Raw genomic sequence first — 24,787 nt, 5'->3', positions numbered from 1 at the left:
GTGATAATAGAGCCTTGTGGTCTGGCTGTCAGCTGTACCAGAGGGAGCGAGCTGGTGACGTGCACACCCAGCCGTGTGCTTGCACCCCGCAGCTGCAGCCAGCACAGTAGTTTATTTGACTCTAAGTCAAAACCACCAGTGCCCTGAGAATCCAGCATGTGTGGAGAAGGAAGCCTCTTTATTTGTCACCAGAAGGGGTGGTGTGACCACTGCAGGCAGCCAGTAAAATGAAGAAGGGATGGGAGCTGGCAGGCCTGACAGCTTCTGATTGGAAGACCTTTCTAGGGCTGTCCATTAGAAGTGATAGTCCGTAGTGGAGTGGTTTTGGTTTCTTACTTAATGATGCATTCTTTGTTTTTTGCAGTTGGCCGCCCAATCCCTGTTCATCAGACCCTGCACCCAACCTCAGAGCAGATTGAGGAGTTGCATCAGACCTACATGGAGGAGCTGAGAAAATTATTTGAAGAACACAAAGGGAAGTATGGTATTCCAGAAAATGAAGCTCTCATTTTTAGATAGGTGTCGTCTTAGAAGACACGCAAGAGAGCGAGAGAACATCCCATTGAAAGAAAAGATATTCTAAATAAATTTTTTTCTTTGACAATGGAATCAAATTTGCAACTGTAAAATATTATGTATGGTGACAGATGTTGATGTTTATCTGTGGTGATTAAAAATCCAGTGGGTGACTATAGGGTGAGGCTGGAGGTGATGAATAAGCCTTTTAAGTGTCTTTAAGTAGGAAGGTAAAAATTGTTTTACAAGTTGAGAAAATTTAGAATTATTCATGTGCTTAAAAACAATGACAGCTTTAAAAGATAATTAGACCCTTTTACTGAATATCGCAATAATTTAATGTGGTGTTTTCACTGAGTATGACAGTTGTTCAGCACAGCTGGGACGTTTATGAGACAAGTGTGTAAAATAATTTCCTGTATAGAGCTGGAGGAGATCATTTTTTTTTTCCTGCTTGAACAGACCATTTATTAATGAATCATGTTACTTTTAAGACTTAGATCATTTGATCCTTTAGGTCATATTCATATCAACCAACACGTTTTTATGTAACACTGCAGAATTCTTATGCCGTTTCAGAAATAAGATGAATCCACCATATGGAAATCCATGTGGATGAGAGCATTTCTTCTCTTTTCTCATTATGCTCAGAAATATTCATCATTGTCATTTGCTTAGAAATATGTTCATTTGCTACAGATAAGGAGGTCTTTTGGAAAACATGCTTTTGATGAGTTTTAAGACTTTGAAGGGTTTCCCTAATGTCTCAGATGGTAAAGAATCTGTCTGCAATGCTGGAAACCTAGGTTTAATCCCTGGGTCAGGCAGATCCCCTGAAAAAGGGAATGGCAACCCACTCCAGTATTCTTGCCTGGAGAATCCCATGAACAGAGGAGCCTTGTGGGTTACACTCCATGGGGTGGCAAAGAGTCAGATAAAACTGAGTGACTAACACACACACATGATATTGAAATTCCAAAAGGTTTTCATGGTAATACAAGGGCTTTAATTTTCTCCCCTTATGGCCTCTTCAAGTAAGACAAGCTCTGAAAGAAAGCATCTTTTCTGGTGAGATGTGACCAGTTCAGAGTTGACTCGGGTTGAATGATTCTCCCTAAATCAAAATGTCAGGTCCAAGAGTGGGAACTTTTCTGTTCATGGATGTCTCCTATGGGCCTGAGTCAACTTATGACACTTGGTACACATGAAATAAATGCTTGTTTAATGGATGTATTTCTAGGTGAACACACAAACAAACTTTGCCATAATGCGAAGAATTTTTAAAGTTATACCAGAAGATGAAACCTATTCTAAGAAAAGACCCACTTTCAGAAGGAGATAATTTATGTCTGATTGTCCCATGCCAGTAATTGACAATACTGCGGGCTGGTTTGTAAGAAGCAAGTCAGAAGGTAGATTCTGTAAATTAGTTGAAAAGTATTAAGAAGTTATTCATTAAGTAAGAAGACTATCTAGTTTTCAAATGATCTCTGCTGCTACATGTCTTTCTTTACCTCCTGCTCTCTTAGTATTTAGGGGCAACTTTATTGAATTGCTCTAACTTATTGTTAATATGTGTTAAAACCCATAATTTTTAAAACAGCAGGTCCTGGGCAAGAGCCTAGATTGGGTTTAGCAACAGCAAAAGACAATCATTCTGGGTAATGGCCTGAGTAGAAGACCATTTCATACAGGGATAAGGGAACCTTTTCAATTGTTCTATGGAAGACTTTTAGGCCGGCATCCCTTTGGCTTCATATGGTTGGGCTGTCCAGGAGTCCACTGACCCATGGTCTTAAAATTAGATCAGTTTCTTTGTCAAAACTGGGAATAGGACACATCCTACTTTATCCTCTCTCTCTCTCTTTTTTTTTGGCCGCACTTCATGGTTTGTGGAATCTTAGTCCCCCTGACCAGGGATCAAACCCAGGCCTCAGCAGTGGAAGAAGAGTAGAGTCTCAACCACTGGACTGCCAGGGAATTCCCAGGACACACCCTGTTTTAATAGATGCAGATAATTTGACTATAAATTCTTTTTTGTATTACTCAATACCAAACAAATGTAAAAGGAGAACCATTGACATGAAACTACACAGCTACCCTCTAGCTGCGTCCCAGGTAGCTCAGTGGTAAAGAATTTGCCTGCCAAGCAGGAGATATGGGTTCGATCCCTGGGTTGGGAAGATCCCCTGGAGAAGGAAGTGGCAACCCTTTCCAATATTCTTGCCTGGGAAATCTCATGGACAGAAGAGCCTGGCGGGCTATAGTCTATGGGGTTGCAAAGAGTTGGATACGACTTAGTGACCAAACAACACTCTAGCTGGTCAGGGGTGAGTTTTTGTGAGCAAATTGGTGAGGCCCAAATAACCACAATAACCAAAGCTTTTAAGTATAAAACCCATGAACTTCCTTCCTTTGGAAAAGTTTATGTAAATCTCATGACACAGTCCTTTGCAATTTCACCATGGTATGAATTTTAATCTCACAGTAGTGAGGGACCCGGCTGACCACCAGCTTCCACTGGATTGTCTAGTGAGCAGTTAAAGCCCATCTGTAGTAAGCAGAAGCCCTGAAAAATAGGAAGAGTTCTGCTCTGATTAATTTATCTAGAATTTTGCTATTTAAAAAATCTAGACATCAGTCTCTTTAATTTTAACACACATAAAATCTTATTTTTAGGTGAGTATTAGGGAGTTTATCTCTTCCTTTCTTAGGGTCTCCAGAGGTCTTAATTCAGCCAGGCCAGAAGTCCTTTCTTAAACTCAAAGCATAGTTTTAAGTCCCATATAGTCCTACAGATGGGAGGGGAATATTTTGATAGGAATTTTTGCTACAACACAATGTGAGCAATATGTTGTATTCATTAGTATGATTTGATGGAGATCTCTTCAGTTTTAGAAGTGCTGATCTAATGTGTAATTGCCCATAAAATTTAAATAGCAAAACAACAACAAAAATAACCCCAGGACACCGGAAGGGCCTATTGCCTTAAGAAAATGGGCATTTATGCTGTTTGATCTGGACATTTCTTTCTCCCGATTCCTTTGCACACCACATACAGGCTCCGTCATTTCCTTTGTCCTGCAGCTAGAAGTATTGAAATTGTCTATACCCAGTTAGGTCTGTTACACTCACTGAAGGCTGCAGCTTCGGAGCTTATGAAAGCCAGCCAGTTTTGCTCTGTCTCAAGGGGAACCAGGGTGAGGGATGCTCCATGATTTATGCAAACCCTTCACCATGACTGTGAAAACAAAGTCTCTATATAATCACTGATGATGAGTAATCCTTTACGGTGTGTGGAGGGTTAAGAGTAAAATCCCTACTTCCAGTGGAAGTTCCATTTCTGTCATGGGACACACAGAAGGTGGAGTCTAGATTCAGTGTCCTTACCTTTGCAACTTTGCATCTCTTCTGAACTACCTCACTGGTGCAGATTGCCAAATTTGTGATAAATCAGAAAACACGTTTGGGACAAATTATCTGTCTTCTTTTCCTCTGAAACAAGAGACCGTGTTAATGGGATCTGTCAGTTTTTTCCCCAGTAGCCCAAGGTTGCTAGTTCTCATGTTTGCTTGTTTTTTAAATTAACTGATAAAATGTCTATTTGTGCGGCTAAGAATTCCTTCTAGTAGAATTTGTATATCTTTTTAAAGGAGAAAAACAAGGCAATCGTCAACATAACCAAGTAGTTGCTCCTGTTTCTCTGGGATGGCAAATGCAGAAGCAATTCTTTATATTTAAAACAAAGGGATTTCTCTCATGACTTGTATTTTCATTATTTTAATTAATCTTCCCCAAATGCCGTCAGCTGAGTGCCTTAGTGTATTATATGAGAAGAAGAAGGTTATCTCAATCCACAGATAGGTTTTCCTAGGTGAGGATTTCCTAGGTGGTGGAATCTCTGTGTTGTGTATGTTTTGATCCTGGCCCTAAGAGAGCAAGCTGCTGCTGTTTCTGCGTGAATGGTTGAGGCACTGACCTGGAAGTCCGATGGACAGTGCCATGGGAGCCAAGTATTAGAGCCAGAAGGGACTGCAGAGTCTGTCAATGTCTCTTGCTGCAGATGGAGCAGTTGGACCCCAGTGAGGCTGAATACAGACTGGAATTGACTCCATGTTCTAGATTGAACAGGAGGTACCACCGTCCCGTGACTGTTGATTAGTAAACCCAAGAATCCTCCTATAAAGCAAAAGTGTCCAAAAAAGTAGAGTAGGATTAAAAATACACTTAAGGCAAGGGATTAACAACTTGGCAGCCAGCTCTGTCTTGTTGGGATGGAGAACATTTTTCTTTCTTGAGGCTGGTACACCGCATTGTTGATTTTTCCCTTTTGCAAGAGTTATTTTGATGATGCGTCTGGGCAAAGTCCAAGTTTCCAACAATGAGCTTGGCCCCTGGAGCCTCATGTATCGGAGCTGTAGGATGGGGCAAGGTGTCTTGGGCCCAGGGTGAGTGACGGACGCAGCAAAGATCTTCCCTCTCAGCCGTGTTGTGATTGTTAATGCAGCCAAAGCAAGCTCATTACTCAGAGGTGCAAACAGGGCTTCTGTCACCTCACGGTCAGCTCCAAGTCCTGAGTCCATTCTGGCTCTGGCCTCATCCGGCTGGGTTGTCACAGCTGCTTTTTTTTAAATAGCTCTTAAATTCTGGTTAAGAATTATCTTAGGCTCTATTGAGAATAAAGATAAATCTGACTTTCCTTGTATTCCCAAGGGTTTGCATGATTCCCTCTTGTTCTATTTGCAGACCAACTTGTAGCTTCAGGTCTTTTTGATTGGATTTCAAACCCTCATTTACTGAGGTGCAGTCATGTCAAGACAACCAGAGAAAATAACCATCCCACTCTTTTCTACTCTCCAGGCTTCCATGTTCAAATCACCCTTTAGCCTCTGGCCTTCCACTAATTGACTAAGTGAATTGGGATCATTGAGTTCCTATGTAAATAGAGTTAGGAGTGAATGGTCTCCAAGGTTTCTTCTGGCTCTATCTCTGTGGTCCCTCCCTGGCCATTTTTCTGTCTTCATGATGACATTTAGTTGGAGATGCAGATTTACCTACTGACTTTTCCTGTACTTTCCTCATTTGACTGTGTTCCCCCAAGACATGTGGTGAGTTCAAACAATTGTCTCACTTTCCTGGTATTTATAAAACACAGAGTGCTACCAAAATTTCTCCAGCATTGCAGTGACTTTTACTCATGATGTTTCTTAAGAAATAATTTAAGTCTCTAAGTAAAAACCAGAGTAATGTCTCTGAGACTGCCTCCTCTCTATCATTCAATACTAGGGAGTAACAGTTTATTACATGTTAAATCTTATAGGAGATGATGAATTTTTATATTTTCTATGTTGGACATGTGGCTGTGTGCTTTTTAAAAGTTGTTTGTAAAGTTTTGACCAATAAATGTGTTTCATGTCCAAGTTGTAGTTGTGTGAGTGTGATGTTTCACCTGGATGGGTTGGTTTTCCTTTGTTCACACCTTGACAAGGCTAAATTAACCTGACCTTGAGGCTGAATATAAGCAAGATAATTGTTAACACAACAGTGAGCATTGCAAAGTCTCCTAATGAAGAGTCAGTCCTTCAAATTCACTTTGGATAAAAAAAAAAGGGGGGGGGGGGACTTCCCTGGTGGTCCAGTGGTTAAGACTCTGCACTTCTACTGCAGGGGCCATGGATTTGATCCCTGGAGGGCTTCCCTGGTGGCTCAGATGGTGAAGAATCTGCCTGCAATCCAGAGACCTGGGTTCAGTCCCTGGGTGGGGAAGATCCCCTGAAGAAGGGCATGGCAACCCACTCTAGTATTCTTGCCTGGAGAACTCCATGGACAGAGGAGCCTGGTGGGCTACAGTACGGGGGATGGCAAAGAGGTGGACAGAGCTGGGTGACTAACACTTTTTTGGGGAACTAAGATGCCCGTGCTGCTACGGGGGCCAAAGAAAAAGCAAAAAGCAAAAGGACAAACAGAAGGCTGGGGCAGGGCTAACTGAAAAGTGCAGGTGTGCGGGATGCGGCCAGAGCAGAGGGCCATGAGAGAAGAGGAAACAAGTCAGGAAACAGCTGTGGTCTCAGTCGTGGGGCAGGAGTAAGTGTGCAATTTCTCAGATCCAGAAGTATTAAAAAACCAGTCAAGCAGAGTCCCAATCAAGTGAATCACCGCTAGTGGGTGCTGGGTTTCTCCTTTGGATGATGAAAATGTTCTAAAATTGGATAGTAGTGATGCTTGCACAACTCTGAATATTCTGAAAACCCCTGAACTCTACACATCAAATAGGTGGACTCTATGGTATGTGAATTATGTCTCAATAAAGATGTTTTGTAAACTCAAGTCAATCAGACATTTACCAAAATAAAGGAAGAAGCTCAAAAATTCCTTTTATTAATGTGTGAGAAATAAAATGGCCTCCCTTTGATGCCAGCACTTTGGATGACAAAATTTATGCCTAGATTTATAAGGCCTGTTGATGTTTCTGGTGTTCCCTATCAAAACAGGTGTTTTCAGTACTCAAAGTATTTTATTTGATAAAGGACACGCTGTTTTATTATGGTGTAAAATACTGCTTTGACTTTAATTTTTCCAAATATTTTATTAATGCTGTAGCTGAAGACTAAGTAAATATTATCATATAAAGATAACAATATTAAAAAAAATTAAAAAAAAAAAAAGATAACAATATTTATTGATCACATCCAATGTACCAGATTCAGGGCTAAGTACTTTATGTACATTTAGCTCTTGAAATAGCCCTATGGATTGGTACTATTTTTACCCCACAGGAAACGGGCTCAGAGCATCTAAGGGCTTTGCTCAGGCAACCCTGGTGGTGGGTGGAGGAGCGTGGACATGACACCAGGCCCTCTGTCCAGAGCCGGTTCTTTGGGTGTAAGGCTCAAAAGCCCTGGGGTGTGTACTGCCTCTGTCACTAGCTGGCCGTGTGACTCTGTAGGTGACCTTGTGTTCTTTACCTATGAATGAGAAGGTGGGATTTGATGGTGAAGTTTCCTTATTGGTCTGCCTAGCTGTGATTCTATTCTCAAGCCATCTGTATGTCCAAGCCACTCCCCTAAGCTAGTGGGCATGGAGCCGTTCTCAGCACTGAGAACAAGCCTGGGGACCCATTGTGAGGTGGAAAATGTGGTGACTATCGAAAGGACTAAGAAAGGCTTATCAGTGGCCTAGTATTTGTTGTCAAAGTTTAAAACGTGATATGAAGAATACTTGTTTAATTAAAAGTCTTGATTTGGGGGGTGGGAAACTACATAGACCATTAGCTAGGGAAAGGTCACTTTTTTCAAATTGCATTTTATTTTATTATTTTTTAAATTGAAGCATAGTGGATTTACAGTGTTGTATTAGTTCCAGGTGCACAACAAAGTGATTCAGTTATATGTGCCACACACACACACACACACACACACACACATATTACACATATATATTCTTTTTCAGATTCTTTTTCCTTGCAGGTTTTTACAAAATGTTGAGTATAGTTCCATGTGTTATGTAGGAGGTTCTTGTTGGTTATCTATTTTACATGTAGTAGTAGTGTATATATGTTAATCCCAAACTTCTAGTTTATTTCTTCGCCCTTCCAAACTGTATTTTAAAATTCACTTTATCACATGTGTATATGTCTATGTGTTTTCCTAAGTAACTTTAAAAATTTTGTCATGTGTTCCAAATTTAAGAAGTGTCTCCTGTTTGACTTCTCCTTCTTTGCCTTTTCCAGCTCGCCAACATCTTTAAAAATTCAAAATGGGAAGGAGGCTTGATCTTAAGTTTGACATTGCATTTTACATGTGATGCTGAAATAAAGGAATGCTCTGATCTTAGATGGACCGATTCTCTAAGAATAGGATCACATAATTTGTAATTTCAAATTCACTTAACTTTAAAATAACATTGTATCCATACATATGGAATGTAAGTCATATTAAATTTAGTGAAACTTGCAGAAGGGCTTATAAAGATAGATAGATATAGATACAGACATCGATGAATATATATATATATATATATTACTGCTGTTGAAATAATACTCAGATAAAGGAAATTTTAAATCACTCAGAATAAGAGCAAACGTGATTCATTTGGGAACTAGCTATACTTTTTTAAATGGAGTTGATTCGAAATAATATATAGTTGATTGAACTTAGTGTAGTTATTATTATGAGTAAACACAGCAGATATGGCGCAGTGACACTCCAATGTTCCTGGAGGAAGCAACACACTCTGTTGTTTCAGGGCAAGAGCGTACCTGCAGCTGAATAGCACTGCAGCTCCAGAGGAGGGGTGACCATCCCAGCCAGGGAAAGACGTTGATCAGACATCTACGCACATGCCTCCCCTTTTTTATCTTCCTCTGTCATTCAGCTTTTCATCTTTATGGCTTATGGCTTCTACTTTGCCCATAATCCAGGGAAAAGAAAAAGAAGAGAAAGAGAAGGGTAAGTTAATTTGCAAGGAGCAACCAAGAAACTGCCTTTTTGTCAGAGGTCAGGTTAAGGACCATGAAACTAAGGAAGAGTCAGTAAGAAAGCAAGGAGGACTGCATGGAGGAGGAGTATCTCATGATGATACATTTCACGTTAAAGGACTGTTCACATTCCATTTCAAGGCGTGTCCTTGTCCTGGAGGACTTTCAGTAACAGGTGATAGGAACAATGTTATTTCAGAAATGACGCCCCACCAAAAGAAGGTTTATCTTCCTCTTTACCCTTTCCTGGTGATGTCAGGACTGACTCCTTTGTTAGCAGTTCACATTTTATTAGCTCTACCGGACTATTAGGATAAGGATCTTTGCTATTTATTTACCTGATTACTGTTATGAGTCCGCTGTCTCTTACTTAGGTATCTAGACAGTTGAAAATCTTAGCTGGAAGTTAGAGGAGACCCTAAAAACCCATTTTTTCCCTCAGTACTATGCCAAGTAGACAGATGATATTAGCGACTAGCCCAAAGATCAAATAGTCAAGTGAAGACAGAATAATAAAATGCTGTTTAAATCTGCCTAGGTAATGTGAGCATTATGTTATAACACACAGTTATTGTTGAGAGTTTGATGATACAAACCATCAGGGTAATTTGACTACAACTGCTGAGTTTAGATGTTTAGGTGACAGAGCTTATGCAAAGCAGTGGTCATTTACCCAAGTGGTCATTTGTGGCCCGAGAAACCTGTTTTCATAAGGAGCTATTGGTACTGAACTTTTGAAATACTTTGAAGCTGTTACCACATTCTTTTGGGCTGACTTTATTGCAGATATTATTTTCCTTTCCACATCTTGATAGGCTTAGAAACTGCCCCAGGGCCATTATTTCAAAGGAGAAATTTCTCTTCCATCCTGTCTGTGATTTCTCTTTGCCCTGAGCTCTAGAAACAGAGGGACACAGTCACTTCAGTCTGATCCTCTATCTGGGATATGTAATGTGTTTTCTGCTAATTTACTGAGTTCCATCAGGGTTATTCTCTGCCAGAATTATTTGGCAAGAATCCGCGGAAGAATTACTTTCAGCTTTGTTTGTAGTTACTAGATTCAACTGGAATTTCCTGCTTCTCCTGGCAGTTCTGAGATTTTCGTGGAGGGGCCAAGGCCCTGGCGGCAAGGTGTGCTTCTGCCAGCAAATGCAAGAAGTCTGGGTACAGCATGGAGGAAGATGCTCGGGGCCCAGTTCTGAACATCTTCGCAGTCGATTTGACAATGTTGATCAACCACTGAATCAGTGTAAAGAACTAAAGCCCAAGACATATGTTTTGCCCTCTTGGGGGCTATAATAAGAAAGTATCTTATGGGGAGGAGATCAAACCAGTCTCAAACCAGGACCAAACCAAATCCTGAAGGAAATCAACCCTGAATATTCATTGGAAGGACTGATGCTGAAGCTGAAACTCCAATACTTTGGCCACCTGATGCAAAGAGCCGACTCATTGGAAAAGACTGATGCTGGGAAGGATTGAGGGCAAAAGGAGAACGGGGCAACAGAGGATGAGATGGTTCGGTAGCGTCACTGACTCAATGGACATGAGTTAGCTAACTGGGAGATAGTGAAGGACAGGGAAGTCTGGCGTGCTGCAGTCCCTGGGGTCACAAAGAGTCAGACATGACTTAGTTTCTGAACAACAACAACAGCAATCTTACAGGAGAGAGGGGAGCAGAGGTCACAAGATGAGCACCAGCCCAGAGCTTTGGCTGTGTAGAGATGAGTTGTGGCTGGGGGATCTGGGAGGAGACATGGCAGGGATGGAATCGACTTGGGCTTGCAAGGTTGAGGGCGATCTAGGTGGGCACAACGGGGAGTCTCAGGCACAGCAGTCATGGAAGAGTGGCCAGCTTGTCACAGTTTGCTGGGACTTCCCTGGTTTTAACAGTGAGAATCCCCAACCCCAAGCCAAGCGGGTGGCTGGCCACAGTCGGCTGGAAGGCAGAGCTAGTGGTTTCCTTGGCCTGTCAGAGGGACAGTAGGGAGGGCTTTTGTTTTTTAAAACTGCAGAGAGCAACTCTTAAACCAATCTTTGCCTATGGTTATGGGGCGGGGGTGGGGTTAAGGGAAGGGGAGGAGGGATAAGCTGGGAGATTTGGATTGAGATATACACACTACAGTATATAAAATATGTAACTAAGAAGGACCTACTGTATAGCACAGGGAAATTTACTCAGTACTCTGTAATGGCCTATATGGGGAAAGAATCTAAAAGAGTAGATATGTATATAACTGATTCACTTTTTTTTTTTTTTGCTGCACACTTGAAACTAACACAACATGTTAAATCAACTATACTGCAATAAAAACTATTTTTAAAAAGGAAGTAAAAGTAAACCAATCTTTGGAAAATGAATAATTCTAGCTTAGCTACATAGCTTATGATACTCTGCAATTTCCCATCTACTGGGAGTTCAGTGTGAATAACAGGCTTAAGGCTCTGGAAGGTCACCATATATCTGAGGAAGATTTTTGTCATGAATTCCCCTTAATTTCCTCTTTTGTCCAAGTGGCCTCAAAATTAATGACTGAATATTTGCCCAAAATCTGGGTCCCTTGGAGATAGTTATTTTGTGACTGTGACCATCTTTTCTGAGCTCCAGTTTCTCTTTCTCAGTTCAGTTGCTCAGTTGTGTCCGGCTCTCTGTGACCCCATTGACCGCAGCACGCCAGGCTTCCCTGTCCATCACCAACACCTGGAGCTTACTCAAACTCAAGTCCATCGAGTTGGTGATGCCATCCAACCATCTCATCCTCTTTCATCCCCTTCTCCTCCTGCCTTCAGTCTTTCCCAGCATCAGGGTCTTTTCCAATGAGTCAGTTCTTCACATCAGGTGGCCAAAATATTGGAGCTTCCACTTTGGCACAAGGATAAATTATTTTCTCTTATTATGGATTTCTAAAATATTTTTAATGAATGGCTGTCTAGACCCTGGGACTTTTGAAACTCAAGATATAGTATACTTAGAGGTCTGAAACATTAGAAAATGCCTAATCTTTACATAACATTTGCTCAGTTTTTATTTTGTTTTGTTCTGCCTTATATGTGTCAAATACGTAAATATGTTATTTATATTCATTTTAAAAATATTTATTTTATTTTATGTAAATATATATTTCATTCAAATAAATCTTATATACTTCTTTGTTTTTACCTTGCTCCCAGAAGGGCTATGGATGGAATAACTCTGCTTGAGATTTCATGATCTAAATTGTGACTTATGAAACAATAAAAAGGAGAATTAAATATAAGAATATCAAATTCCAGCTGAGTATTCACTTATACTATGATGGTTAGATAGCATTACTGACGCAATGGACATGAATTTGAGTGAACTCCAGGAGATAGCGAAGGACAGGGAAGCCTTGTGTGCCGCAGTCCATGGGGTCATAAAGAGTCAGACATGACTTAGCAACCAAACTACAGTTCACTTATAACAATAAAATTATCTTTTCTTTACAGAAGTAGTAGGAATTAGCAGTGACTGATGCTTTTACAACTTTGCCACTGTTAAACAAACACATTTAATACTGGAACACAGCTTCTTAAACATTTTATATCCTTCCCACTCTAAGTACCTTGGCAGATTTAACTTGGGCTAAAGTTGAACTCCACTCAACTGGTAGTGTGACCACAATCAAATTCATAAAGAAATGAAAAATTTCTCATGGGAAGCATCCATCTAAGTTATTCTTTCCCTTGTGACAATTGTTGAAACTGGTTTTAGAAACAGATTTGACTGCTTCAAATAAATTCCAATGCCAGAGACTAAAGAAAGCATTAGATTTTTGAACACAAAAAGTAATAGATAAAAATGCAGTCAACCTCATGCTGGTTTCTTCACGGTGACAAAAATGTCATCACAGTTCTAGACATCACATCCATGTTTAGGTCAGGAAGGAGAGAGGTGTCAACTCTCTTTCTTTTGCTTCATTAGAATCTACACTATCTTTCTACAGTTCCTCTTGCAAACTTTCCTGGCTGTTTCATGGGTCAGAACTAGGTCACATGATCCCCCACCCCCATCCCGCTCCCTTACAAGTATCTCTGGGAAAGTGAGTATTCACTTTCTGCTCTCTGGAGTAGGGGTCAGCAAAACTTGAAGACTGAGATAGTAAATATGTTAGGCTTTGCAGGCCATTTGGTCACAATATTCAACTCTGCCATACAGTGCAAAAAGCAGCCATAGATAAAGTGTGCTTGGATTGTCATGACTATGTTCTAATACAACTTCATTTGTGAGCAATGAAATTTGAAAATTTCATGTAATAATCCTGAAATCTTCTTCTTCTTTTGAGCTTTCTCCAACCATTTAAAGGTGTGGAAATCATCTTTAGCTCCCGGGTTGTACAAAAACAGGACCCTAGTCCCCTGTGTGAGAGAAGGTTACGAATGGCTTTGGAAGGCTTACCATGTGCTATGGCAAACAGGCCCCGTACCGTGAGTATAGATTATTGGAAAAATGCTGTCATGCTCAATCTATCAGGCCAATGTTAATTTTCCTGAGATAACAAAAACACTTGTTTCCCAACCCTGTTCTTTGTCATGAACAGAGTGAAGTTTACCAGATAGTTTTAATTCAGAAAATCTGTATTGCTGATTTCCTGGGTCAGGAAACCTTATGTATTTTACATATTTTGTTTCAAATTGCCCTGCAGTGACTGCAGAACTGGATCAGACTCTACATGAGAAAACTCTAGAACAGTCTGGAACTATAACCAGAAAATTATAGACACTATTCTTTCTTGGAGAATCCCATGGGCAGAGGAGCCTGTGGGCTACAGTCCATGGGGTTGCAAAGAGTCGGACGTGACTGAGCAACTGACACTTTCTTCTTTTCATAACAAGGATTTTGCCTAATTGCTCAAAGGTCTGTTTGTGTCAATTTCATAAAACTTCCAAGATAAAATTACTCTAGATACTAGTTAAAACAGGAGAGTGATGTATTTGTTACCTTGATTTAATGATTATTCTCTAAAATGTTACATGTTCATTTTCTATTCTCTTTTGAACTTCACAGTTAATTTTATAATTATGTTGCATGTGTGTATTTCTATATAAATATTAAAATATGTACATATAAATTTAATATGAAATAACTCTAATATAATAATATTTACTATCAGTTTTTAGTCTGCACTCAGCCCTTAGGGCTTCCTGGATGGCTCAGTAGTAAAGAATCTACCTGCCAATGCAGGAGATGCAGGTTTGATCCCTGGGTCAGAAAGATTCCCTGGAGAAGGAAATGGTAACCTACTCCAGTATTTTTGCCTGGGAAATCCCATGGACTGAGGAGCCTGGCAGGCTACAGTCCATGGGTTCGTGAAAGAGTTGGACATGACTTAGCAACTAAGCAACAATACCAATATAATATACACATATCTAAGTAATCTGATGCTTCCTTTAAAAATTTTTTTAAATTTTATTGATTTTTATTTTTGGCCTTGCTGGGTGTTTGTTGCTCTCACAGGCTTTGTCTAGTTGTGGTGAGTGGGGTTACTCTCTAGCTGAGGTATGCGGGGATCTCATTGCAGTGGCTTCTTTTGTTGTGGACAACCATCTCGAGGGCATGCAGGCTTCAGTAGTTGTTTCCTGGCTCTAGAGCACAGGCTCAGCAGTTGTGGGGCACGGGCTGAGTTGCTCCGTCACACGTGGGATCCTCCCAGACCAGGGATGGAACCTGTGTCTCCTGCATTGGCAGGCAGATTCTTTACCACTGAGCCACCAGGGAAGCCCAATACTGTATATTTTTTTAAAAACACCCAGGCAATAGATATGCAGCTTATCCATGGATCTGCTTTGCAAACCAGTCAATGGAATTGCATTAGAGTACAGGCTGCGTGACCATAAGAAAGAGACCTCAAATTACAGAAGCCTCAATATGAAATTAATGTCTTTCTCACATAATGGCCTGGAGGTAAATGGCCTAGGATGCTGGGTCTATTCATTCAAACACCCAAGTTGCTTCCGTTTGCTTGACCATCATCCCCTAGGGTTTCATCCTTGTCTGCATCATGATGAGGTTGGCTGTTGCTATACCCACATTCTAGCCCATGGGAAAAACAGCAGATAAGCCCAGAGTTGTACATGAAGGCCAAGACTCAGCTGGACACACATCACTTCCACTTTCATAACATTGGCACAGCAGGCTACAAGGGAAGCTGGAAGGTATAGTCTCCCTCTCATGTAAGATAATAGGCATTTATTTTTCTTATCTCTAAATACATACTGTTGCTGCTTGGTCGCTCAGCCATGTCCAACTCTCTGTGGCCCCACGGACTGTAGCCTGCCAGGCTCCTCTCTCCATGGGATTCTCCAGGCAAGAATACTGGAGTGGGCTACCATTTCCTCCTCCAGGGGATCTTCCTGGCCCTGAGATCGAACCCACGTCTCTTGCATCTCCTGCATTGCAGATGGACTCTTTCCCACTATGCCACCTGGGAAGCACTCCTACATACACACACTCAGATATATACATAAATAGCTAAGTGGGCATATGCCCAGCTGAAATTGTACACCTGAAAATGAAACATTACTTTTGGTTAAATGTAATAAATTGAATGCTTGTGTTAATCTTTATTCTTTCATGAAACCATACCAAAAGAAAAAGAAAGTGAAGTCGCTCAGTTGTGTCTGACTCTTTGAGACCCCATGGACTGTAGCCTAACAGGTTTCTCTGTCCATGGGATTTTCCAGGCAAGAGTACCGGAGTGAGTTGTCATTTCCTTCTCCAGGGGATCTTCCCAAGTGAAGGATCGAACGCAGGTCTCCCACATTGTAGGCAGACGCTTTACCCTCTGAGCCACCAGGGAAGCCCCAACCATACTGACACGAGAATTAAAAAAAAAATAAAAATGGTGAAAAGTCAAGAAGTTAAAGAGAACAGGGGAGGAGTAAGGGAGAAAGTGAGGTCAACACTATTTTGCAAAATGGAAAACAGATGGGAAAGTGGTAACTGACTAGGCAGAACAAAAATACCAGAAACTTAATGGCAGAGAGAGTTAAGGGGGAATGCCCAGTAAGAAACCACCTGATGCCCATTGCAGAATCTCGGAAAGCCCGAGGTATGGAAGGCAGCACCTGTCAAAAGTCGGGTGTGGGGAATTCCCTGGCGGTCCAGTGTTTAGGACTCAGTGCTCTCACTGCCTGGGCCCAGGTTCAATTCCTGGTTGGGGGAACTAAGATCCAAAAAGGTGAGTGGTTAAAAAAAAAAAAAGAGGTGAGTGGTATGGCCCAAAACAAAGCAAACACAAACAACAGAAAGTCAGGTGTGGAGGAGACCAAAAGCAGAGAGCAGTCAGTCTCTTGAAGAAGCAGACTCTCAGATTCCCTGTCCTGGCTCCTGCAGCTTGAGCGTTGCTGACCTGAATAGAGCACAGAAGCTTTGCTCTTGGAAATTCTAGAGAAACTCTGAGCTCTGGGGCACCCAGCTCACTGGAGGAGATGGGGTGGGGAGATGCCTTTGAAGCAGATTCTTCATACTGAGCAGTAATTCCTACTGCGCTCTTCCCACACTGGGTTCCTGTAATCCTGGACAGCCAGTTTTCTATCACCCCCAACAGGAGACTGGAGAATTCCTCTTTGGGGAAGTCAGTCAACCCAAGAGAGAAGACCTACAGATTCCAACCCTTGTGGGTCCCCATCTGCCACAATATAATGATGCTAATCACTGAATAAATTCTATTTACACAGAGCTGCTGGTCAGCTTTTTAGTGGCAGCAATGGACATCCAAAAATCAACAGATGTTTCAAGGAAGCCTTCGAAAGGAGCAAATATAACAAATGAAGAACATGAGAGACGGAGACAGAGGGAGTAGGCTTACAATAATTTATATCGTTAGATAAGAGAAATTTTTGCAACAATAAAACAAGAACAGAATGCTAAAGTCAAAAAGCATTAAAATAAAAGAAGGTGACATAACCATATAGTGATGATAGGAAGAGAAGAAAAATAGGTGCAGGAATGAATGAGGGTAAAGAACCTGCCTGCCAATGCAGGAGATGCAAGAGATGAGGGCTCAATCCCTGGGTCGGGAAGATTCCCTGGAGGAGAACATGGCAACCCAGTCCAGTATTCTTGCCGGGAGAATCCCATGGACAGAGGAGCCTGGCGGGCTATGGTCCACAGTGTCACAGAGTTGGACATGACTGAAGCGACTTAGCACACACAAGCATGCCTGAATGAGGAAGTCAAATTCTCTCCTATTTTGTAGGAAATACTCAACAGATGGAGTCTAACATTAAAAAGTAAAAAAAAAAAAATCAATTTAAGAATGTCATTTAGAATATAGATATAAACACACAAAGAAAGCTAAATGAGTAGAAAATTACTGACTGGAAGTAGGAATTGAGGTTGGCAAAGGTGGGGCAGGAGACTCCTGCTTTTTATTGTACTTGATTTATGAAACCATGTATGTAACTTTAAAATATGTTTTTAATAAACTAAGAAATATTTTTATTAGTTTTAATATTATTTTAAAATATTTTATATCTACTTTAAAATAATAAAACATTAATATCTCATTTCTTGAAGACTAATTCCCAATAAGATGTTGAGCTATAAATGTACCAGAAGTCTCTTTGTGAAGCAGTTAGGAAAAAGAGCAGCAAGATGGAGAAGGGGGTAGAAGCAGTTTTTCAGGAACCTCATGGCCTTAAGATATGAAGGCATTTGAAAGAACCCTGGAACATTCAGGAGGGAAAGTGGGAATTCCAATTTTAAGAAATCAGAGCAAATCATTATGGACCAAGCTGCCAGATATTGACAGGATTGGCAGATGTTGTAGAAATACAGATGCTCTGTTATTAAAAAAATTTTTTTCTGTTGATATATTTTAATAATAGGCAGTCAGTTTGCTTGGAGGAGAAGGCAATGGCACCTCACTCCAGTACTCTTGCCTGGAAAATCCCATGGACAGAGGAGCCTGGTAGGCTGCAATCCATGGGGTTTTGAAGAGTCAGACATGACTGAATGACTTCACTTTCACTTTTCACTTTTATGCATTGGAGAAGGAAATGGCAATCCACTCCAGTGTTCTTGCCTGGAGAATCCCAGGGATGGGGTCGCACAGAGTCAGACACGACTGAAGTGACTTAGCAGTTTGCTTGGATAATACTGGGAAATGAAGACTGGCTTTTCCTTTTAAGTTATAACCAGAAATGCTCTGCATGGCAAGGAGACACTACTAACTGACTTTTCAAAACCTCTTCATCCTGACTGGCATCCTAGTAAAGAGGCTGGATATTTGCTTTCTCAGTCTTACTCTCAGCAGAGGTTGCCCATGTGTCCCAGTTCAGGCTAATGACATATAAGGGAAACTGCTTAGGGCCTCTGGAAAGTTTCGTCCTTCTTGATGAGGAGCTGGAGCAGTGGAAAAGAGACTCTGTAGACTGGCTTGGAACAGGGTGTTAATGTCATTTTCCAGCTCTCTGTGGCCATCTTGCAACCACAAGGGAAAGGCCAAGGGAATTTCCAAAGACTCCAGTCCAAAGCTCTGGCATCAACAAACCAATACCAGTAACTGCATAACTCAAATCTCCCCCTTGTGTGTGACCAAAAGCAAGTCTACTTTCACCATTGGTTCAAATATGTCCTTGTACTATTTTATAAATATAATCTAGGCAATGTCCCCTGTGGCAACTGTTGAAGGAAGGCAAAAGGATTCACTCACATCAACATGATCATTCATCACATTTGTCCATTTGTATGAAAGTTCAAAACAGCTCTTCAAGAAGTGGACCTTGGGGGACTTCCCTGGTGGTCCAGTGGCTAAGACTGTGCTCCCAATGTTGGAGGCCCAGGTTTGATCCCTGATCAGGGAACAAGATTCCACGGTGCAACTAAGACCCGGTGTAGACAAATAAATATTTTTTTAAAAAACTATAAAAAAAAGAAGTGAACCTTGGGACACAGATGTTGTAGGTGTGATGAACGAATGAGCCCCTCACCCCTGGAGGCTGCTTCAAGGGGACTGGGCAGCAGGAGTCTTTAGGACATTGGAGCCCCTGGGGAAGTGAGGATGCCCTCTGGCTGCCTTGTCTGTTTATCCTCAATGCACAGTGCAAACAGCATCTTTTATTCTGAGTCCCATCAAGTAAAATGTGCCAGGAAGCCATGCTTTGGGACTCACTCAAGGCTTCCCCTGTAGCTCGGCTGGTAAAGAATATTCGTGCAATGCAAGAGAGGAGGGTTCAATTCCTGGGTCAGCAAGATTCCCTGGAGGAGGATATGGCTACCCACTCCAGTGTTCTTGCTTGAAGGATTCCATGGACAGAAGAGCCTGGCAGGCTGTAGTCCATGGGGTCACAAAGAGTCAGACATGACTGAGCAACTAAGCACGCCGAGGCTTTTATGTGCAAAGAACCGACTCATTGGAAAAGTCCCTGATGCTGGGGAAGATTGAAGGCAAAAGGAGAAGGGGGAGACAGAGGATGAGATGGTTGAATGGCATCACTGACTCAATGGACATGAGTTGGAGCAAACTCTGGGAGCTAGGAGGAGAGAGGAGCCTGGCGTGCTGCAGTCCCTGGGGTGGCCACAAGCTGGACAAGACTTAGGGACTGAACAACAACATGGCTTGATGCTGTGCTATTCTACAGGTTTAAAGTCTGCTCTAGGGGACCCTTGGCAGTCCAGGGGTTAGGACTCTGTGCTTCCACTGCAGGGCACTTGGGTTCAGTCCCTGGTGGGAGAACTCAGATCCCTCAAGCCCCCTGGCAAGGTCAGAAGCAAGAAGCTGCTCTAAAGTACGAGGCACAGAGAAGCCCAAGATGTAGAATGATCAGGAAGAAACAATACTCTTCCCCAGATGTTGGTGTTCAACATCAACACCCCAAAGAGAAACAAACTATTACAGGGGAAATACAGTTTACTTCCTGACTTCAGCCCCCTTTTTTAAAAACAACAATTAAAATACATACTAGATACTGGGGTGCCCCAGTGCACAGCCATTGGGTGGCAGAGTCAGAATTCAAAAGTGGGTCTCCTGAGTCACAACTGAACCCTAGGGAAGAGGCACACATGACTTCCAACTCTCCAGTCTCCTGTTTCCCCTCCCCTCGGAGGTGACTGGGCAATAACGAACTTTCACAGCTGAGAGAGGGACGTGGGAGCAGGCAGCTACTGGGGTGATGTGCCGGAGGATGGTTTGGCAACCACAGAACTGAAAACTGAAAGAATGAGGGTGGCTCGGCCAACTCCAATCCCTTTATTTGTGGTCTGTGAAGATGTGACAAGACCAGAGAAGCCAGGGCAGAGGACAGGGGCCCCATTGTTCTGCTGGGCTGAGGCCTAATGGACTTCCTCACCATTTGTTTCTCTGACCTCCTGACCTCCGCTAGATGGCACTGTCCTTGCCCCGTGCCAACTGCTGATGACGAGGAAACCAGATTTGCTTGGGTGCAGACTGGGCTCCGTCCAAGCGTGGGTGGCTTTATTACTTGTTTCTTTAACTTCTGAGGTTGCTGTCTGAGACTGTCAACCCTGGGGCTACTGCTGGTCAGATGTTTTACTTCCGCTTGTGATCCAAGATGGTGGGGCTCTCTGTGATTAGGAAGCAATGACTTCTGGGGGACCAGAAAACTAGTAGGACCTTCTCCTTATGCAAATGAGAAAAGCCCTAAAAGGCCGAAGGGAATTCCCCAAATCTCAAAACAACTCAGTGACAGAAGCAGGAATTTCTCCCTGCTTGGGAGCCTGCCACCTCCCGAATAGGTAACCTTGGCCAAGCTGCAGTTTTCTCATCTATAGAGACTCATAAAAGAATATTTCACATAGAGATGGGAGAAGGAGCTGAGATTATGCATATAAAGGGCATACCCCACTGCCTGAGCACACAGCACATGTGGAGATGTTTGCTTTATATTATCATTGATTCCTAGCTTGTTTCTCTCCATTCAGCTCTGGGGCTCTTCACTGTGCTAATTGCTAACTGTAGGAATCACAAGAAAAGCATCCCATTTGTGGATACCCTTGGTGCTATACACCTAAAAAGTGTGAGTTTTCCTATATTTAAATTATATACAAACCAACCTGAGGGTGTTTTTTAAAAAGACATTTATTCCATTGCAAACTATCGAGTCTCATTAAGCACATGTAACATTGTCATTTGAAAAGGTTCTTAAATGGTTATAGTGGCCAGTTTAAAATATGACAGCTAATGTTTAGAAAGAACTGAATCTTCTAAGTACGTTTATCTTATTCTAAGTGCATTCACAATTGAGGTCATCTTGGAGGCAGTTATAGATATTTGCCCAGAGTATTGGTTAAGCATTCTAAAAGTTTCAGCAGTCAATGAAAACAAGAGTGTCCCTTGGTTAAATGAAGACGGCTTATCTGGGTACTTTTCAGGAAATTGCTGATTTCCCCTTGTAGTTTTATGGGTTTTGTGTTGCCCGAAAACTTGAACGCTTTCCATGAGCTCCAGAAGTTCTTTCTGAAGCTTTGCAAAGTCAGAAGATGTTTTCGTGATTTCCTTTCTCCCAAGCAGACAAGACTGCTTCTCTGGAATTTCATGACACTTTGTAGCATCAGACAGAGTTATCAAGATCTAGCTGACATCCTAATTACTTGTGAACGTGTCTTATTTTCTCCTCTAGATGTTTATTTTGAGGTCAAGGGCTACAACTGAATGATATTCCTATTCTTAATGATGCCAAATTAATGAAAAAAAGATCAGTCTTTATTGTTAACTGATAAAACAATTAAGAAGCAATGTTTTGTTTCCCAGAGAACTTCAACAAATGAAAAAAATCAGGAAACAAAATACTGTTTCATTATTGTTAATGAGTGGAGGCAGAACAAAGAAGCCATATATTGTTTCAGAGGGAACTTTAGGTCCTTGATTTAGTATAAAGAGACAATCTTTCATTAGCATATCAATTGTTTTTAAATGAATGCTTCTGACTGGATTCAGAATTAGGGCACCTGAACTGTGATCCCAACTCTGTGACTAGTCTAAACTGTGGAAATTTGCCTAAGTCACTTGAGCCTCTGAATATCAGTTTCCTCCTCTAGACACTGAAGGCACTGAAGTCATTATTAGATCATCTCCAAGATTCCTTTCAATTTTACCATCCACCAGATGTGGGCCTACTGTCTGTCTGAATGCCTCAGTTGCAGTGGACTGTGAGGAAATGCCGGAGTTAACAGAGGAAGTTAGCTAAGTGGTTTCCCTTTAATATTGTTACCAATATTTTACAAACTCTTTATTGATAATATAAGCTAAATCTGAGCTAAGCTCTTCTTCCATCAGCATAAATTCCAGATTGGCAGGTTCCAAATCACTGACATTGTATTGAATTTGGAGTGATCAGCACATGTACTCTCATATGTAATACTTGTCCATGTATTACAAATTTTTTTTTTAAATAAAAGCAATGTTTTGAGATTAAGTTGTCCAGGGCATCTGAATCTGGGGTCTCTAAACCCATGAGCTTAAGGGCTCCATGAACCCCTAAAATGTAGCCCTCAGAATTCTGTCGCTCTTTATTCTTTTATTTACCTTCTTTTCAGTAAAAGCACTTATCACTATACTCAGTCACTCAGTCACGTCTGACTCTTAGTCTGTAGACTCCAAGACTTGGACTCTTGATTCTTGCGACCCCATGGACTGTAGCCCTTCAGGCTCCTCTGTCCATGGGATTTTCCAGGCAAGAATATTGGAGTGGGTTACCATTTTCTACTCCAGGGGATCTTCCCGACCCAGGGCTCGAACCCACATCTCTTGTTCCTCCTGCATTGGCAGGCAGATTCTTTACCAGTGAGCCACCTGGGAAGCTGGATAGGTAGAATATGGTGGTTGCATACTGTGGAGTATTACGCAGTGGTTAGATTCTATAGAGTAACATAGCACGTAGTGAAAAAAGTAGGAAAAGTAAACACTTATCACTGCTTGAAATTAATCATTTTTACTTGTTTCACAAAGTCTGTGCTTGAGCTTCTGTTTCTGCTTCTGCTCTACACACAAACACACATGCACACACGCACACACTCACACACGCACACATGCACACACTCACACATGCACACACGCACACACACCACTAACCCGTAAGCTCCAGGAGGGCAGCATCTCCTCTTGTCTTGTCCACCAGTGTGCCTGGCACTCAGTGGTTGCTCCATAAACATGTGTTGACTGAATGAATGTGTATACCAAAAATAAATGGATTATATAGAACCATAATAAATGGATTAGATAGAACCGGTTTAAATTCAATAACCCATCCCCCAAACCCACAAATTCAGTTTCAATATTCTTCAAAAAAGTGTGTAATTTCTAAAGTTTCTGGGAGGTGGAGATATATCCCAATGCATATCAAAAATCCTCATCCTAAAGATCCTCTTTACCCATCCATCTTTCCTGTATCTCTTATGAGGCAGGTACCTTGAACTTTCCTCTTTCTTCCTTCCTTCCTCAAATTCCCACCCAAACTGCCTCCCTTCTTCATTCTCTCTGTCCATCCACCCCCAGATCTATCATCTTACAAATCAGTGGGTTTTAGTGTATTGACAAGTTTCTGGAACCATCATCTCTAGTTTCAGAACATTTGCATCACCCTGTAAAGAAACTGGTACCCACTAGCTGTCACTTCCACTTACTCTTTCCTCCATCCCCTGGCAACCACTACTCTGCTGCCTGTGGATTTGCCCATTCTGGACATTTACACAAATGAAATTGTATAATATGTGACCTTTTTTGGGTCTGGCTTCTTTCATTTAGCATAATGTTTTCAAGGTTCATCCATGTTACAGTATGTATCAATACCCTATTCCTTTGTATGGCTGAATAATATTCCATTGTGTAGATATACCACTTGTTGCTTATCTGTTCATGAGTTGATGGACATTTGTTTCTTCACATTTTGCTTATTATGAATAATGTTGCTATGAATATTCATGCACAGGTTTTTTTGTGAAATGTGTTTTTAGTTCTCTTGGATATAAACATAAGAGTCGAATTTCTGGTCATATGAGAACTCTATGTTTAACTTCCTGAGGAATTTCCAAATTGTTTTCCACTTTTACCAGAAAAGTATGAGGCTTCCAATTTTTTCACATCCTCACCAACACTCGCTAGTGTCCACCTTTACTTCTACTATAGCCAGTCTAGTGGGTGCCAAGTAGTATTCATTGTGGTTTTGACTTGCATTTCCTCAATGACTAATGAGATTAGTGACATTGAGCATCTTCCCATTTTATTGGCAATTTGCATACCTTCATTGGTGTTATGTGTGTTCAAGTCCTCCCCTCCCCCCCTTTAATTTATTCATATTTAATTTTGGCTGTGCTGGGTCTTCATTGCTGTGTGCAGGCTTTTCGCTAGTTGGGGGAGAGTGTGGGCTACTCCTCAGCTGTGTTGTGGGGCCTTCTCACTGCGGCTGCTTCTCTTGTGGGGCACGGGCTCTAGACACTTGGGCTTCAGTAGTTGTGGCACACAGGCTTAGTTGCTCTATGGCATGTGGGAATCTCTCTGGACCTGGGATCAAACCTGTGTCCCCTGTATTGGCAGGCGAATTCTTAACCACTGGACCACCAGTGACGTCCTTGCCCATTTTTAAAATGGATTATTTGTGATTTCACTGTTGAATTGTGAGAGTTCTTCATATATCTGGATATAAGTCCCTTGCTGGATACCTGATTTGCAAATATTTCCTCTCGTCCCGTGGGTTGTTTTTCACTTTCTTGATGATACCCTTGGAAGCATGAAGGTTTTTATTTTGATGAAGTGCCCATTATCTACCCTAGATCTATTCTTACTCACTTTCTACATTAGTGCCCTAACCCTTAGG

The 24,787-nt window shown here is 41.6% G+C and overlaps 1 protein-coding gene across 1 annotated transcript in view; it reads left to right on the top strand.

Annotated features, from left to right (window-relative positions):
• MOGAT1 (monoacylglycerol O-acyltransferase 1) overlaps positions 1-5,936 on the top strand; it is a 32,070-nt gene extending 26,134 nt beyond the window's left edge. Inside the window, exon 6 of the mRNA XM_043445515.1 lies at positions 365-5,936. Within this exon, the coding sequence (XP_043301450.1) occupies positions 365-519 (155 nt within the window). The 3' untranslated portion in view covers positions 520-5,936. The remainder of the gene's footprint in view (positions 1-364) is intronic.
• Positions 5,937-24,787: the final 18,851 nt, after the last annotated feature.

The sequence above is a fragment of the Cervus canadensis genome, chromosome 24 (assembly GCF_019320065.1).
Source record: "Cervus canadensis isolate Bull #8, Minnesota chromosome 24, ASM1932006v1, whole genome shotgun sequence".
NCBI classification, from domain to species: Eukaryota; Metazoa; Chordata; class Mammalia; order Artiodactyla; family Cervidae; genus Cervus; species Cervus canadensis.
The sequence above is the reverse complement of the archived record's forward strand: the minus strand, read 5'-3'. Positions and strand labels throughout refer to the sequence as shown.